Source organism: Myxocyprinus asiaticus, chromosome 35, assembly GCF_019703515.2.
Source record: "Myxocyprinus asiaticus isolate MX2 ecotype Aquarium Trade chromosome 35, UBuf_Myxa_2, whole genome shotgun sequence".
In the NCBI taxonomy this organism is placed as follows: domain Eukaryota; kingdom Metazoa; phylum Chordata; class Actinopteri; order Cypriniformes; family Catostomidae; genus Myxocyprinus; species Myxocyprinus asiaticus.
Genome location: NC_059378.1, coordinates 43,381,179 through 43,394,079, shown reverse-complemented (window position 1 = coordinate 43,394,079; position 12,901 = coordinate 43,381,179). Strand labels below are relative to the sequence as shown.

Genomic DNA, 12,901 nt, shown 5'->3' with positions numbered 1-12,901 from the left:
AAGGGCTTGTCATGACCTCTTTATAATTCTATAATCATTTTGAAAACAGTGATAAACATGAACATTTCACAACATCATATAAATTTTTTTAAAAAGGCTAATTAACTAAAGAATTATGAATGTGCTTATTTCCCTACAGTATTTTTTGGTATTAAATGTAAACTGTCAGGATCCTGTCACCTTTGTCAGTCAGGTTTATTGTGGTGACAGAATCCTGAAACTTATGTTCTGTGTCTCTGTGTGAGCGCACGGCTTTGGTTGTTTTCCTTGCCATGTGCTCTTCTGTCTAGTCTGTGTTCCATGTTCAGAGTGTGATGTCTGGATACTGTCTCTTTGGTCAGGTTCGGTCTTGTTTCTGAGTCGGGATCCAGACACTCATGCTCTATGTCTTGTCTTTGTGAGTGCAAGGCTTCATGTTTGGTTTCGGTTCTGTTGCCATGCACTCGTGTCTGGTCTTTTCTTTTGTTGGAGCACATGGCTAAAGATGGCTTCATTGCATTGTCTTGTCATTGTGTTGTTCCATGTGCACTCTTGTCAGTTTGTCTTGTTTGTTAGCATATGGCTTTGTGTTTGTCTTGCTGTGTGTTTCCCCGACTCCACCTCCTCGTTCCCTCGTTACTCTCCCTCGTTTAATCCTTGTTTATGTAATTAGTTCACCTGCTCCTCGTGTGTCTTGCTGCCTACATATTTTGCCTTCTTCCCTCATATCTCTGCCAGATTGTTTTGTGCTACTGTGTATGTTACTTCCTGTAAGTTGCTATGTTTTGTTTCAGTTATCCAGTTGGGTCCTGTCTTGGTTTTGTTTTAGTTTGTTTGTTTTCTCTTAATTTTTGTTTGCTTTTTGTTCTTTTTTTCAACAAAAGTCCTCATCTAGCCTTCTGCATTTGGGTCCTTCCTCAACAAACCGTGACAGTAAAATCTATTTTTCTGTTGGTCCCTGAAATCTCATTAATGAACGTGATGTTACACAACTTAATGAGTCCACTGTAAAGTCTCATTCACAGATCCAGTAATCTCACTGATGTCTTTGGACAGGATGAATGCAAGTGAATGACCATCCCAGAGGGCAAGAGAGGTGATATTTGTTATAGAATACTAGCTTACTACTTACCGAGTACTGCACAGTACTGTATGTGTACTGCCATATATATATTAATTTTAAAAATGTGAAATACAAGATGTTATGCAACAATTAACATGCTACACAGCAGTGTGATCTGTTATATACTCATATTTTGGCAAATGTAGTCGGTCATCTGGGTACTGCATGCCACAGAGAATCTGCATACTATGCACAGTATACATTCTATATACTGGAGAAATATTTTGAGAAGTAAGGTAGTATGCTATTCCGAAAATAGCCAAGATGTGCTCTCTCCTCCAGCTCTTGATGCTTGTCTGGTTATCATCATGGTTCAGTTTGCCAAAAAATTGCAAGCAACCTATAAATCCCAAACATTTCATTAAATCATATACGATGATTTACCAGTGACTCATTTGCTTTGTGGGCACTTAAAAGTATGAAATGGATGTTATATTTGTCCCTGTCTTTGTCTAATTTCAGGATAATCACTAGTGAAGGTTGTAGACTGTGGGTGCTTCTCACTTCTTTAATTGTGCAGCCTTGTTTCTCGCTCCTCCATCCTCGAGCCCGTGACCCGGAAACCGATCAAAGTCTGCCACCATGAAGGACGTATCAATTCTGTAAATGCACAGAGAGGAGGCGAGGATGGAGGACGGAGGACAGCACAGGAGGCACAGGAGCATCCAATGTGGAAGACTTTTTTTTGTCTAAAGACCTGAAGCACGCAGGGTTTGAAATTAACTTTTTGGCTCACCGGCCACTGTGACTGGTATGTTCCAAGGTCACTATCCACTCAGTATTTTCACTTGCCAAAATCTCCTGCCCCACAAAAGGTAACTGGAGACTGAAGGCATGCATTTGTTTGGATTTTTTATGTGAACAAGACTATCTGAAGGCAAACATGGCCAGTCAGAACAGGAGAAGGATAGAACAGGAGGAATACTTGTCAATAATTTGTCCATAATTCATGGATGTTTTAACCCCTTCATTCTAAATTGTACTTGCCTGCATAAAAGTTTACCATTGTTCTACCATTGTTTAACAGTGTTATTTGTAATAATAAGGCCATTAACACAGGTCATACCATGGATGGCTCCACATTACTGTGGTTAGGATAATGTTGATAGTCTTTCTAAACAATAAACTATAGTATTTGTTATTTAAAAAAGAAAAGAAAAAGAAAACTACAATTACACTGTTGTAATACAAGTATAATAGCTATATTAGCCCTAATAAATTTAATATGATCAGTTACCAGTTAGTGTTACTGCAGTAAAAATAAAAAATATAAAACTGATGTTGTCTCCTCTTTACCCCGACAGTGCTGTTTAATGTCATGGCTGTCTAGCAGTTTGAGAGGTTTAACTTCCTCCTAATAGAGCTTTTTTTACTAGAATGTTCTCTGTATAATTCATATGGGTACTGTAAGTTTTGTGGTCTCCGTTTGCTGCCGCAATATCTAGTGAAGCCCGACTGAATCACAAAATTTTCGTTCTGCGCTGTCCCAGAGCTCTGACAATTTTATATCTGGAGCATGGTGATGTGCACAGCAGAGGTTCACACGAAAGCACACTTCATTCACCCCACACAGATGCGTGTGTAAGTTATGAGAGGCATATTTAATGCGTATAAAGCTCTGAACGTGAGACGAATACAATTAAATTTGCTTTGGCTCCAGGTCGCCCGACATTCACAGAATATTCAATGCAGGAAAAACCCTGAAAACTTCACCCGCCAAAGTGGCTAGTAGAGTGACAAAGATACACATTTTAATTCAAGTGTCACCTTTGCAGTTTAAATAAACCCTAACTGCCACATACTTCAACAATGCGTCTTGAATTATTAGGATTTATTATGAATATATTAATAAATCAAGTTTCAACAACATAACGGCAAGCACGCAGATGTAATGCAGCTGTGCAGAGACGCTTGAGTGAGCAGGGCATTTGATTTTACAAATACATCTTGTTAGATTCGTCTGTCCTCGTTTCCTAAGAGGGTGGAGCAAGGACACAAGGAAAGGAAATGAGGATGCACAATTTCAGTAATGAGAAACACCCTTTGTGTGTTCATGTGCTGCCATCAGCCAATCAGTGTTAACATGACGTTAATTTCCTACAGCCCCAGAGTGATTAGTTACATGACATGTACAGCTCAGGTGATTGGCTCATTTAATTCTGTGGTTCCCATGAGTACAGATGGTAGTATGCAGGTTGTGAATGCACCTCAGTGATTTTTCTGTTTGAGACATGAGATTATTTGAGGAACACAAACAAAGGTAGATGGAATAAGACACGAAACTGTGCTTCGTTCATGATATTTTATAGTGACAAAATATTTCTCCTCAGTGATGACATGTTTCCTGCGTGTTAAGGAAAAGCCATTTCCATAGAAAAGCACGAGTCAGCAGAACAGTGAATAAGAGTTTAAAGAGAGAGAGAGAGAGAGAGAGAGAGAGAGAGAGAGAGAGAGAGAGAACATTAGTATGGAAGGGACACACACACTCATTCAGGACACTGAGTGTAACTGTGTGTAATAGTGGCTGAAGTGGTTTAAGTCTGAGCTGTCCGACTCTTTTCATGATCACTGAATGGAAGCCGTGCACACAGACACCGGAAGTTAGGGTTAGGATACAGGATGTAAGTTATGAGTGCTTCCTGCCTCCTAAATCCACATTCACAGCTCTATCATACTTGTATATACTTAGGGTTGCACGATTTGGACAAAACATCATATTGCAATGATTTAGAAAAATATTGTGATTGAGATTTGAACTGTGACAAACAGTACACTGTATACCTGTTTTTGTACACTTTAAGATAGGTTCTCAACCTACTATTTATCATCGTTATTTCTTGGAACCCAACAATTATAGTAACAGTGTAATATTATATTGATTATTATTATTATACAATAGTAATATATTACTATTACTATATTACTAGCATGGGTCAATGCTATGCGGTCCAGTTAAACCAAAGAGTTCTAAACCTTCTTTGGTTTTAGTTCTATATAACTGAACAAGTCTATCACTGATCAACAGTCCACAGCAATCCATTTTACAATTGAGTTCATACTTTTCTAATACACTAAAGCACTTTTCATGTTACTGTCTCTTTAAGATGAATCGCTTAGGTTGTTTTCTTCCTTATTTTGTAAGTTGCTTTGGATAAGTGTCTACTAAATTAATAATGTAAATGTATATGAGTTTATCAGTCTGTTAGAAGTAAACTTAAGGGTTGCTCTCTCAGGACGTATTCTTTCTTTCCAGAGGTGGCACGTCATGCTTAAAAATGCTTCGTTGGTAGGAAAATCCCTTATTATGGTGGCGTGATTACTTGTGTTAATTTTTTTAATGTGTTATTTTTTTATAGAATTAATCGCACTGAATTAACATGTTAAATCAACAGCCTTAAAAATAAACTGTGGTTGGTCTGTCAGACGACCCCTCCTTTCTAAGTGGGCAGTTGTTCTTGATGAATTTTACTCTTAAATAAAAAATAAATCAGAATGAAATAGTCATGTTATTTACCAGATACCACCATTTAAAAATAACATTTTCACTCTGGAACAATTTAAAGAGATTCTGTTTCTGTTTTCATTCCTAAAACTGTTTCTAAGCTCTGCTCTTAAGCATTTCAGAACCTCACCACAAATGAATATGCTCATTTTATTCTCAGCACTGAGAGTCTGTTTGTCTCTCGTCAAGAGATTCACATGAACACAATATAATGAAGTCTCTGAAAGTGGATTTGAATCGACTTGTGTGGACTGGAACAGATCAAGAGGAGATTTCATTCTGAATCCTGCAGTGATCATTACTGTATGTTATAGGATTTCTGAAAAATGAAAAGTACAAATCAACAGCTCATCCATTTTAGATGTACGCTATCATCATTTAGATCAATACAGTTAGACTCTGTGGATCCTGTAACAACCGACAGACTGAACGCTGCTCAGAGGAGATTTAGTCTGTAATTTGAGATGTCAGAGCGATCACTCACAGCAAAATCAATTTACAAAATGGTGAATAAGATTTCACCATATTTAAGAGCTCAAATATTAAACTTTAATAAACAGGACAACATTCGAGAGGAATAATTTAATGAACTGACTGTAACCTTATTCATAATTATTTTCTAGATGGCCATTAAAATGTTTTGGTTTTTAAATTAGCATATATGGAGAATTATACACAATCCCAAATTTAAATTCGAGAAATTTATATTTTTCAAGAAATAGTTCAACCAAAAATTATGTAATTATTTGCTCACCCTCATGTTCTCCCAAACCTGTATGACTTTCCTGATTTTCTCAGTCATTATTCACTTCATGGATTAAGCTAAATCTGTCCTACATGTTTGGAATGACATGATGGTGAGCAAATGATGACATATATTTTCTGGTCAACTATCCTTTTAAAAGGTTTTGAGGCTAACAGATAGAGAGAATTATGTGCAATCCCAGAATGTAAAACACGATCAATTCCATTTTCCCCTGCAGTCTTAATTAATTAAAGAAACTTCAAATAGTCTATGCTGCATCTACTGTAAAAACTAAGTTTAAAAAAATGAAATGAATCGATATCTGTGTAAAAACAAACAAACATATAGTTCAATCAGTTTTATTTGTATCACTCTTTTCACAATATATATTGAGCATGTTTACATGCACGTTCTTACATCAATTATGCTTACCAAGCCGACAACGTGTGCAGTCATTTAAACGCAATAATCACTGTTCCTTTATCAGCGTAAAGGTCATAAACGGTGTAAGAATAAACCAGTCGACACGGGTAGATTTTTGGCCACTACGCCGAATTTGCATGGCATGTAACACCTTCACCGGCGTTCTCACTGGCTTATCCAATGTGTGCATGTGTTGAGCACATCTATTCACGGTTTGACGTCAAAAGCACAGAATAACGTGATTATTTCAAATCTCATGTAAACACAGATTTCTTGCTTTGTCAAATTTTTAAAATAAGCTGATTTTTGGGAGTAATCAGCATATTGGTGTGCATGTAAACGTGCTCATTGTTTCAAAGCAGCTTTAAAGAAAAACATGCTGCAGTGTCTTAATGCCCACAGTAAGCGAAGTGACTGTAGCAAGAAATTAAAAAATAAATAAACTCCATAAGATGTTGAGTTAGTTGAGAGAAAAGTGTTGAGAAGAAGCAGACTCAGCTGGAGGAGAAAGTCCTCTGACATCACGATCAATGAACATATCACACACATTATTAGCAACATTACAAGTACAATCCTGGTCATATGGTCATTGAATAAAATAACACTCATCATCATTATTATTATTATTATTATTATTATTATTATTTTGGAAAAATGCTCTGTTTGTTTTAGTGACCCAACCAGCCTGCCAAGAACGTAAAAGTGTCAAGTTCTGATTACAGACTGAAAATAAAACAAAAACAAATATACAGTAAATAGAGTTGCTTCCTTAATGGGGCTCAAACAATAAAATCTAATTCCTCATTGACATACAGTATATACAGTTCTTCAGAAAAGACTCTAGATGATTGGAATTATTATGAATGTAGAAAAACGTATGATATTTGGCGTAAGCCCCATCCAGTGGTTCAGCACTCAGATACTTGCTTGAACCATCAGACCCTGCCAGAGGCGATGACAACATGGGAGTGGAGCTTATCCCCACCCAGGACGGGACCTAAACTGATGGAGGTTGGGTGGAGGAAGGTGATAACAACAGAATTATGCGAACAATAGAGACAGGTGTGTAGGCTTATAAAGCGGAGGCTGTATTGTGATTGGATGAGATGCTTGATTGAATGAAAGCGTAAGGATCCAGAGTCTTCCTGCTAGAACTACTGCTTACACTTCCATTTATGGCTCAATTCAGCTAAACAAGACTAGACAGACATGTTTTAATGTAAAATATTCTACATATATAATACAATAACTATTCTTTTCTAAATACAGATCCAGAAGTCTGAAACCACATTGAAAATCTTGGAATCAAAATATAATTTAAACCTGGAAATAAACATTTTTTGAAATTTGAAACATTGAAAACAAATAATTATTTCAGATTCTGCTCTATTTCTAGATGACTAAGAAATGTATGCACAGGAGTGTCATTGATCATGTGAACGCTTTGTACAAACGCTCAAAGGAAAGCTCTCAAATTATGCTGGAGAAAGTGATCATCAAGTTTTGTTCATGCTGTCATTAAAATACCAAATACTAAGACATTCTCAAATTTATGTGCTTTTTCACATAAAATTTTCACTCAAATAGTTTGCTGGCAATATCATTTATAAATGATCTTTTGTTAATAAACTGGAAGCATGCAGATTTTGGAACCTAACACTAACTTTCCAATAAATAAACACTAAACACACCAAACTTCTCCTCAGCACATCTATTTGTGTACTTAAACAAATGAACCTCTTGTAGTTTTACATTGTAAACTCTTTTGACCTCATGATGTAAGAGTACTGATGTCTTAAGGCCTGTCATGTGACCTGACCGCTCTGCAGCAGAATGTGATCCATAAAACACAAAACTAGTTCATTTGATCCACTGGTGACCCACTTGCCAAAAGGATTCTGGTGGAGTTGTTGACACATTGTGCTTCATTCAGATGGAGATGAGAGGCTGGTGTGTGAGTCACATAGAGATCTCTCATAGACCTGACTGGATGTCACGATTTACACACAAGCCGCTCGAGGTGATTGTTAAGAATGACACGGGTAGAACAGAACGCTGGGGTTATTAGACCAAAGGAAAGAAAAGACACTCGTACTGGACAGAAGAACAGAATAAAGAGCTGCTGGACACCGTTTTAGGCAGAATTGAGAATTTAAAAGAAAAAGAGAGATTTGTGTACATGAGAGCCAGTGTGTATAAATGTTATACTACTACTGTACTGCTATGAGGTGTTAACTAACCCTAAACTGTTAAATCATACTGCAGAAAAAATTACATACATTTCACATAATTATTATTAGAATATTTTAAATTTCACCTGCTGATGGCACCTCACACTCTTCATTTATCAGATCTTTAACTGTGATATAGCAACAAAAGCTATTTCAGACATGAAGCACTTTTAATGAAGAAAAAAATAAATAATTTTTTTTTTTTTTTTTTTTATTTTTTATGTTTTACTCTGATCAACTGATCACATCAAGCCAAACCAGATCCCACAAAACCTTCTACCACTTTCATTTTAAGAAAAACAACTCAACCAAACCAAACAAAAACAACATCCACCTCAAACATCTGATGCAGGAATATTTTTTCCTTCGGGACTCTAAAAGTGAGAGAGTCACGTGGCGCCATGAGAGGTTCAGACGTGTGAACGGAGAGCTCTGCGCACTTTGCTAGTTTTAATACTTTTTGTGTCATAAACCAGTGAGATTCGATACACCCTGATTCTTAACTGTTCTAGGAAGACAATGTGTTGGGGAATTTGAAGTCCTCGGGTTCTGGAGATATTAAAAGACACTTACGTGCTCAAGCTGAAGCCCCTGAGCATCAGGCCTGAAAGCCCGGGAGTCAATTTGGGTGGTGAAGTGCAGGAAATTCGGCGTCAATTGACGAACGTCTCGGCAATGATGATGAAGGTCGTTGCTGACTTGGAGGATCTTGCTGTAATATGTCGATTGATCACTGCCATGGAGATGAAATTTACTGGGTTGGTTGCAAGAGTGGCGGATATTGAGAAACGGATCAATTATCTAGAGTTGAGCTTGATCGCTAGCGACCAAGGCGGACTTGGAGTGCGTTTGGGAAAAGTTGGAAGACTTGGAGTAACCAGCGAAACAACGTCCGAATTGTTGGAATTCCTGAGGATGAAGAAGGCCGAAATATGGTGAAATTCCTAGACGGGCTCTTCCTGAGTCTGCTCAACATAACAGGCCATAAGCTGGAAACCGAGCGAGCTCACAGAGTTCCGGCTCGGAGATCCGTGGAGGGAGACAGGCCTCAATCAATTCTGGCCAAATTTCTGAGATCATCCAATAAAGATCTCGTGTTACACGAGGCGAGGAGTAAAGGAAGGCTTTCTTGGAAGAACCACAGCATTTTCTTGTTCCCAGACTTTGCGAATTTGACAAGAGAGAAATGTGATCGAGTCAAGGAATGCAAGAAACTCTTACATCAATGGAAGGTTGCTTTTGCAGTGATGTTCCCAGCCAAATTGAGAATAGATACTTAGGATAGCAGCAAAATATTTATATGCCCATAGCAAGCAATGTCCTTCATAGAGACAATGAAAGTAAGTTATTTGTGGTTCTCATGTTGCAGCCGAGTGGGCCTGACTCTCTGAATATTCTCTTGAATTTCAGAGGAAACTGAATGCCTATTTTGTTTCTTTTTTTGTGTTGGTTGAAGGGATGTTGCAAGCCGCTGGCACCCCTCATGATATAATACTGGGAGGAGACTTTAATCTTTTGATGGACTCAGTCCTTGATCATAGTGAAGCAAAAGTGTGTAAGCCTCCTAGAGCAACATTGACGCTTCACAGGATGTGTAAAATCTTGGTCTTACAGATATTTGGAGACTTTTGAACCCATCTGGTAGGGACTATACATTTTTTTTTCATCAGTCCATATGATTTATTCTAGAATAGATTTATTTTTGATATCTAAGTCCCTCACTTCATCTGTTGTTGATTGTTCAATTGGAAACATTTTAGTCTTGGATCATGCCCTGGTGAGTTTAGAGGTGTTGCCACATATGGAGAAAAATAAATCATATAGTTCGCATTTTAATATATCCCTTTTGCAAAATTCTGATTTCCAACAAATGTTAAAGGCTGAAGTCAGTGTTTATATGGAGACCAACTGGTCCTCAGTATCCTCTGTGGGTGTGGCTTGCGAGGCACTTAAGGCAGTTCTTAGCGGTCAGATCATACAGTATGCCTCATTCACCAAAAAATCCAAAGCGCGAGAACTCGTGGAGTTGGAAGGGAATATTAAAAGTGCCGAGGCAGAGCTGAAGTGCCGAATGTCGTCTGATGGCCTCAGAGAATTGACCAGACCGATATACAGATATAATACTATTTAGTCACAGAAAGTGGAGTCTTGGCTATTCAGGGCAAGACAGTCATACTTTGAGTCGGGGGACAAAGCAGGGAAGCAGCTGGCTAGATATATAAAGCAGAGAGAGTCTTTTTCTAGCATTCCCTCAGTGAAATCTGCTGGTGATGAAATATTTACCTCAGCCATTGATATTAATAATGCTTTTAAAGAATTATGATCTCTATAGTTCCACGTCTTCATCTACTGAAGAAGATATTAGAAATTTGTGGAACCATTAGAACTCCCTAAACTGACGACAGAGCAAAAAAAATATCTTGATTCTGAGATAACCTTGGAGGAGCTTGATGAGGTAATTAAGGCCTTGTTTACAGGCAAGGCTCTGGGGGCCAGATGGTTTTGCCGCTGAATTTTTCAGATCTTATGCTACAGAACTGGCTCCACTTTTGTTAGAAGTTTATACAGAATCATTAAAGAACGGAAAGCTTCCGCCAGCCATGCCACAAACTCAGATCAGTCTGATTCTTAAAAAGGACAAAGATCCAAGCGACTGTAAGAGTTACCGTCCAATTTCCCTGATCCAACTAGACATAAAAATATTGTCGAAAATGTTGGCTAACCGATTTAGTAAAGTTATGACATCTCTTATACATATAGATCAGGTGGGGTTTATTTGGGGCTGCAGCTCCTCTGATAACATTAGGCGTTTCATCAATATCATGTGGTCATGCAGGTGTCTGCATAAGTCTATGTGCTTATGATGCTCTTTGCGCTGTACGAGTACTCCAGAGCACTCGTAAATCTACAAGCATTTCCAAGTTCTACTTAAGTTACGATGCTTTTGGGAAACGGGCCGCGAAACTAAGATGAATCATAAGATGGATTCTACGATCTACAATGTTTTGGGAAACGCAGCCCAGGCTTGGAGACCAGCTATGACCAGCAAACTACCTTAGACTGGTTTAAGATGTTCTTCCAGCAGGGAAATGCAATTCTATTCTGCTAATGTGTGTTCTATCTTTAATGAATCTCCAAGAACTTCCTTCAAGTGACACAAACTAATTCATCTTTGATGCATGTGAGTTTTCATTCTGTAACTGATGCAACTGATCAATTAATTTTATATACAGGTGATTGTTTGACTTAGAAAATAAACTCTCAAAACATTTTTCACTCAGTGTTTAAAACATATAACAATATTTTATAATGGATTTTCAAAGTTTAAGATTTAAATTATCTGGGAGTCTGTCAGACTTCTAGATAAAAAGAACATTTGAAAAGTAGCAAAATAATTAATAAATAATGAAGGCATTTTTGACAAGTTTCAAGACAGTTTTAATAAAACCTTTATAGAACAAACAGTAGCTATGCCCGAAAAAGAAGGAACAGCATGATAATTTAAAGATTATTGACTGGAACTCTTGGCATTGAGATATAAACTCTTCCACAGATGCCAGAACAATCAGAGAATTGCTCAACACTCGTGACAAGAGAGATTCAAAATGGTTCATCATTACAGTTGATCCTGAATTATTTTCTAGTCCTGGTTTAGTAGCTTCTTTTCACGAGTCTCCAGTGATATATTCCGGTTAGTCTTTTTAAAGTCATTCATTCATGTTCATTAAGTCACTTCACACCTCTGACGTTCATTTAACTGTGAGTGTGAAATGCGGCAAATAAAAGCACTATTGTCTTACAAAGGTGCGACTGTGACACATTACACAGGTGATCAAACACAGCAGTCATTTCCACACACACCTCAAATCAACAAATTATATTTCTACACACAGAAGAGCACAAGGTCACATCTCAGTGGGTGTTAATACTGCATTAATGAGAGACCCTACTGATGGTTACAGAATAACGATAAAGCAGCGTTCTTACCTAAATGCAGCTCCATGATGCTGACTTTATTTTCAGATGGGTAGAGGATCTTCGGGGGTTTGTCCGTTAATGGCGCTGTACAGGAAAACAAACAAATAAAAGCAGATCATCAGTTGTGTGTCAGAAATGTTAATGTATCTGTGAGAATCAGACATGTTGAGAACATTTTCCAGTGTCAAATATTTCAAAAAATTATTCAAGACTATTAATATTTGTGCAAACTTGCATTTATGTATGTATATTTGTCAGCCAGAGGTTGCAAAGATTTCCTCCTCATCTATAAACTCTCTATTAAGCTGCTTTGCAATAATTTGTACTGTAAAAACCACTATACAATTAAACTGAATTTAATTCAACTGACTAAACCACTGAAGATACAAACACAGCAAAATAAATACCCTCTTTGCGGCATACCTAAGAATACACCTTAAACATGGTAAAATCTCTGTAACGCACACCTTATTGCTTTTATAAAGCAAAAGCAATATTATAAAAGATACCAATAATTGATAAATGTTTAAATAGTATATCAATGCTAAAAATCAAAATAAAGAATTCTTACACCAAGTGATATAGTTAATTAGTCTAACTCTAGTCTGTTTACTTTGCCAAGCTACTTAGTGCATTAATATACAGTGAAATTGTCTCAACGCACATAATGGTGCCTGTGAGCTTTCGCGATACAAGTGTGTTCATGCTTACTTGGGTCGAATGAGTGCTCATTGAAACTGAGTGAGATCAGAAGGTGTAATCGCGGTGTGAGCAGGACTTGGAGGACTTGTTAGAGACATGAGCATGTTTACAAGTAAAGAAAGAGAGGATATTAATCTATCAGTGACAGGAGATTACATCCTCTTTAGATTGTTGTGTGTCTCGGCCAACAGTGATGAGCTGACCAACAGTATGAAGAA

At 37.4% G+C, this 12,901-nt stretch overlaps 1 protein-coding gene across 1 annotated transcript in view; it reads right to left on the bottom strand.

The window, feature by feature from the left end:
- LOC127426481 (interleukin-1 receptor accessory protein-like 1-B) overlaps positions 1 to 12,901 on the bottom strand; it is a 395,093-nt gene that overhangs the window by 103,620 nt on the left and 278,572 nt on the right. The window contains exon 6 of the mRNA XM_051673334.1: positions 11,991 to 12,065. Within this exon, the coding sequence (XP_051529294.1) occupies positions 11,991 to 12,065 (75 nt within the window). The remainder of the gene's footprint in view (positions 1 to 11,990; positions 12,066 to 12,901) is intronic.